Source organism: Hyperoodon ampullatus (genome assembly GCF_949752795.1).
Source record: "Hyperoodon ampullatus genome assembly, chromosome: 15".
Taxonomy (NCBI): Eukaryota; Metazoa; Chordata; class Mammalia; order Artiodactyla; family Ziphiidae; genus Hyperoodon; species Hyperoodon ampullatus.
This window is the reverse complement of record NC_136928.1, coordinates 53534818-53540817: the sequence shown is the minus strand read 5'-3', so window position 1 is coordinate 53540817 and position 6000 is coordinate 53534818. Positions and strand designations below refer to the sequence as shown.

The 6000-nt window shown below is 36.0% G+C and overlaps 1 protein-coding gene across 1 annotated transcript in view; it reads left to right on the top strand.

Moving 5' to 3' along the window:
• Positions 1–453: 453 nt before the first annotated feature.
• The window catches only part of PLEKHH2 (pleckstrin homology, MyTH4 and FERM domain containing H2), a gene marked incomplete at its 3' end in the record, with an annotated part of 103902 nt that continues 98355 nt past the window's right edge, over positions 454–6000 (top strand). The window contains exons 1-2 of the mRNA XM_079720574.1: positions 454–904; positions 1474–1603. Coding sequence (XP_079576700.1) covers positions 1481–1603 — 123 coding nt within the window. The 5' untranslated portion in view covers positions 454–904; positions 1474–1480. The remainder of the gene's footprint in view (positions 905–1473; positions 1604–6000) is intronic.

Below are 6000 nucleotides of genomic sequence, written 5' to 3'. Positions count from 1 at the left end.
AGAATAACTTTGCTTATATTTATTTCTAAATTATTGAGTGATAATATAAGTATTAATGTGAAAGCTGATCTAAGCACAAATCAATATTTATGCTAGGAAAATAATCTTTTGCAGAGTTAAAAAACTGGTATAGATTTAAGAAGGGGTTATATTACACTAAATATTGGGAAAATAAACTTGGTTGATTTGTGAGGGAGACATATTTTTGTAAAACAGAAGAACAGAATAATACGCTTCAACTGCAGTTCTATCCTGGGGTTCTGAGAGTTTGCTGTCACATATATTCTATGATTAGGACTTGGCTTCTCCTGAAGAGCCATTCCTAATGCAGATTTTGTCAGTTCATAGCAAGGGCAATTCAGAAATACATTATCAAGCCATTTATGAAAATGGTCTGATGAAACATTAACAAACATTTAAAACTACTTTTATGAATCCCAGAGCTAGAAATAATTGTGCTTCCAAAGTCAAGCAATAGTTTTTTGCACTTTAGAATTTCAGAACCAGTTCTCCTGCCTCTTGGCTTCCCCTTTACCATGCTTCTCCCTAGGATTAATCTCCTCCAAAAGGAAGGTTAGCATCATGGAAAACATTGATCCAGATTTACTTAATGTAGGTGATTCTAAATTTCATGTTTATATGTTTTCTCTTCTTACACCAAATAAAAATTATCTAAACTTGTCCAGGGTCGTAATACTTTGCCCAGTTAAATATGCCAAAGGATTTTTGGTTTGAAAGACAGCCTTAGGGAAGAGATATGGGAACATATGTATATGTATAACTGATTCACTTTGTTATAAAGCAGAAACTAACACACCATTGTAAAGCAATTGTACTCCAATAAAGACGGAAAAAAAAAAAAAAAAAGAAAGACAGCCTGGACCTGGACAAATATAGGGTGGTGGTAAGTAATAATTATAAGTCAAAGCCATAATTGTAGCACTGATATGAAGTTTCTTTAGGTTATTCTATGATGCTACCAATTGAATCAAAACTGTAATAATTCTGTAAGTTTAAGAACATGGTAAAATTACGAACTGACAGATTTAAAAAATCTTACCTCAACTGTTGGGCAGAGCTAAAATAATAACAGTACTCTGTTTGTGTGGTGCTGTTATATCGTCCAAAGTGTTGTTAAGAACAGCAGTATTTATTTTGTTCCTTACAACCTACCCATGAGACAAATGGTTTGTTATTGCCACATTCCCCATTTTTTCTAGATTGGATAAGCTGAGACATGGAAAGGTTAAGTTAAACAGAAAGTTTATGTAACCCAGTTGGGCCTCCAACCCTGGCCTCTTGTCTCCCCTAAGTTCTTTCCATGAGCTTTCACCAGTTCTGGAATTTATCTTAGAATTAAAAACTTGCGTCTAGATATCGTTAGATGGTGACTAGAATATGTGTGTTCAATGATTTAATGAATTATCCTGAATGCTAATTGATATTATGCCAATTGAATGCTTTCTTTCCTAGAATAAATATGGCAGAGCTTTCTGAGACAGAAGGACCAGTAGATTGGAAAGAACGCTGTGTAGCCCTGGAGTCCCAGCTCATGAAATTTAGAGTTCAAGCAAGCAAGATACGAGAGCTCTTAGCAGAGAAGGTAAGCTTTCCTCCCTCACCTTTGTTAGTAAACATCAGCTATTTGGGGCCCATTTCATTTATATTAAATAATCTCAGTACTTTAGGCTAGGGTAAGCATTTTAAAAATAATGAATATAATTTAACGTTTTGTCAGGGATCTGAAGCTATATTTGGCATATTCTTTTGCCAGTTTTATTTTATTTTTTTTAGATCTTTATTGAAGTATAATTGCTTCACAATACTGTTAGTTTCTGTTGTACACCAAAGTGAATCAGCCATGTGCATACATATGACCCACATCCCCTCCCTCTTGAGCCTCCCTGCCACCCTCCCTATCCCACCCCTCTAGGTCATCACAGAGCACCGAGCTGATTTCCCTGTGCTATGCGGCTGCTTCCCACTAGCTAACTATTTTACATTCAGTAGTGTATATATGTCGATGCTACTCTCACTTGGCCCAAGCTTCCGCCTCCCACCCTGTGTCCTCAAGCCCATTCTCTATGTCTACATCTTTATTCCTGCCCTGCAACTAGGTTCATCAGTACCATTTTTTTTTTTTAGGATTCCGTATATATATGTTAGCATACGGTATTTGTTTTTCTCTTTTTGACTTACTTCACTCTGTATGACAGACTCTAGGTCCATCCACCTCACTACAAATAACTCAATTTCATTTCTTTTTATGGCTGAGTAATATTCCATTGTATATATGTGCCACATCTTCTTTTTTTTTTTTAATTTAAAAATACTTTATTGCTAAAAAATGAAATGTCCAAACAACTACAATAGTAACATCAAAGATCACTGATCACAGATCACCGTAACAAATATACAGTAAGTCCCCTACAAATGAACCTTCAAGTTGTGAACTTTCAAAGATGTGAACGTGCATTTGCATGTCCAATCACATAAGTTAGTTCACGTGTCTGGCATACGTTGTCATGTGCGTACATCCGCTACGAGTGGTTGTGCTTTTGTGTACTTTACTGAACAGTACTCTGTAGAGTACAGTAGTACAGTATCTTTATTTCAAGCCCAGGACGTCCAGAAGCAAGCGTAAAGGCAGCAGTATATAGCCGATTGTGTTAGTTGGGTGCCTAGGCTAACTTTGTTGGACTTACGAACAAATTAGACTTACGAACGCGCTCTTGGAACAGAACTCGTTTATATGTAGGGGACTTACTGTAATAATAATGATAACATTTGATATATTGCAAGAATTACCAAAATGTGACACAGAGACAAAAAGTGAGCAAATTCCATTGGAAAAATGGCTCCAATAGACTTGCTCGATGCATGTTTGTGGCAACCCTGCATTATCAGATGATGGTTAGCATTTTTTTTTTTCTTTAAAGAAATTTTTTTTTATTAGTTTCTGCTTTATAACAAAGTGAATCAGTCATACATATACATCTATTCCCACATCCCTTCCCTCATGCATCTCCCTCCCTCCCACCCTCCCCATCCCACCCCTCCAGGCGGTCACAAAGCACCGAGCTGATCTCCCTGTGCTCTGCGGCTGCTTCCCACTATCTATCTACCTTACGTTTGGTAGTGTATATATGTCCATGCCTCTCTTTCGCTTTGTCACAGCTTACCCTTCCCCCTCCCCATATCCGCAAGTCCATTCTCAAGTAGGTCTGTGTCTTTATTCCCGTTTTATCCCTAGGTTCTTCATGACATTTTTTTTTTAATTCCATATGTATGTGTTAGCATACAGTATTTGTCTTTCTCTTTCTGACTTACTTCACTCTGTATGACAGACTCTAGGTCCATCCACCTCACTACAAATAACTCAATTTCATTTCTTTTTATGGCTGAGTAATATTCCATTGTATATATGTGCCACATCTTCTTTATCCATTCATCTGTTGATGGACATTTAGGTTGGTTCCATGTCCTGGCTATTGTAAATAGTGCTGCAACGAACATTGTGGTACACGTCTCTTTTTGAATTATGCTTTTCTCAGGGTATTTTGCCAGTTTTAGAATGGATTGGACATTAAGACAAAAAACACTTCTTTGCAAATAGTAGTGGGCTATGTAAGAATTGTGTGTATTTGATGAATATGGAGTTCATTCATTCCAGAGAGAACAGCTATAATTTACTTGATTTTACTAGAGTAGTGTGACAACATTTTGATCTACTAAATGTTTAGGAAAATCATCTTTAAAGTGATTATTGTTCGTTCCCTGTTGATAGTAAAATGTGTTTATACTGTATTTGGAAGTATACACCTATTTAGGAATTTGTGTTGACTATGTATCATTAAACTATAGAATTGAATTAATATAATTCTATGCTTCTCTTAATAGTTCTGATCATGTAATTAAAATTTCATTTATGTCATAGGATTTTTAAAAAATATATGTGTATAAAACTGATAGATTAATTTGTTTGTTTATTCATTCAACAAATATTCATTGAGGGCTGATTTTGTGCCAGACACTGTTCTTAATGCTACAGTTACATCTGTGAAGGAGACTATGCATGTTACTATTTCCAGAGAACTTGGATTCTAGACCTGCACTGTCCAATGTGGCAGGCAGTAGCCTCAAGTGGCTGGTGAACACTGGAAATTAGGCTAGTTCAAATTGGGATGTGTTGGAAATGTAAAATACACACCGGATTTCAAAGATTTAGTATGAAAAAAAGAATGCGTAATACCTAAGCAATAATTGTATATTTATTACATGTTGAAATGATAATATTTTGGATATTAGATTAAATGGAAAATAGTAAAATTAATTTTACCTTTTTTAAACTTTAAATACGGGTACTAGAAAATTTTAAATTATTTTTGCAACTCACATTATATTTCTGTTGGACAGTGCTGTCTGGATGGATGGATAAATGGTATTAATGGTCATTCAGAACTGATCAGAAGAATTTATAGGTGGTTTCTTAAACTCTAGTCTGCATAATCCTTTTAGGGTGGAGAAAAATCCTTTTGGAGATTTTTAACATCTCCAAAAATTGTGTTAAATCTTTCATTGCTAGCCAAGAGTCTCTTAGCACAGAAGAATTGTAATAAAATCCAGTAAAACATCGTTTGGTTTAACCTTTCGTATGTATCATCTTAAATTTTTGTGTATTAACAGCTGTTAGATGGAAAGATTAAAGTTCTCCTTCTCACTTTGGGCCATAGGGTGACCCAGTAATAGTCTTTGTGGAATGAATCCCCAATATCAATTTTCTTTATTTATCACTGTTAGAATAAAAATTATAACTTGAAAAAAATCCCAGTTTGAATATCTCCAAGTTGGAGAAGCTTATCCTAACTCAAAGTTAGTGACTTATGCTTTGTCTTTTGCTCCTCTCTCTATAAAAATCATCTCCCAAATCAAAACTACAATGAGGTGTCACCTCACACCAGTGGGAATGGCCATCATCAAAAAATCTACAAACGATAAATGCTGGAGAGGGTGTGGAGAAAAGGGAACCCTCTTGCACTGTTGGTGGGAAGGTACATTGATACAGCCCCTATGGAGAACAGCATGGAGGTTCCTTAAAAAATGAAAACTAGAACTACCATATGACCCAGCAATCCCACTACTGGGCATATACCCTGAGAAAACAATAATTCAAAAAGAGTCGTGTACCACAGTGTTCATTGCAGCACTATTTACAATAGCCAGGACATGGAAGCAACCTAAGTGTCTGTCGACAGACGAATGGATAAAAAAGATGTGGCACATATATACAATGAATGAATATTACTCAGCCATAAAAGAAACGAAATTGAGTTATTTGTAGTGAGGTGGATGGACCTAGAGACTGTCATACAGAGTGAAGTAAGTCAGAAAGGGAAAAACAAATACCGTATGCTGACACATATATATGGAATCTAAAAAAAAAAAGAAAGGTTCTGATGAACCTAGTGGCAGGACAGGAATAAAGACACAGATGTAGAGTATGGACTTGAGGACACGGGGAGGGGGAAGGGTAAGCTGGGATGAAGTGAGAGAGTGGCATGGACATATATACACTACCAAATGTAAAATAGCTAGTGGGAAGCAGCCGCATAGCACAGGGAGATCAGCTCGGTGCTTTGTGACCACCTAGAGGGGTGGTGTAGGGAGGGTGGGAGGGAGACGCAAGAGGGAGGAGATATGGGGATATATGTATATGTATAGCTGATTCACTTTGTTATAAAGCAGAAACTAAAACACCATTGTAAAGCAATTATACTCCAATAAAGATGTTAAAAAATATATAGATAGATAGATACAAATCCTTAGGTTACATGATGCCTACCTCTCAATAAAGCTGTTTTATTATTTAAAAAAAGAAAAGAAAAAAATCATTTCCTGGGTTGTACTGTGATTTATCTGGTATTTTCCACAATCCCAATCCCATATGCAATGATTTTGTCAATATCACCAATTATAACCTTGCTGCTAAACCTCACTGGA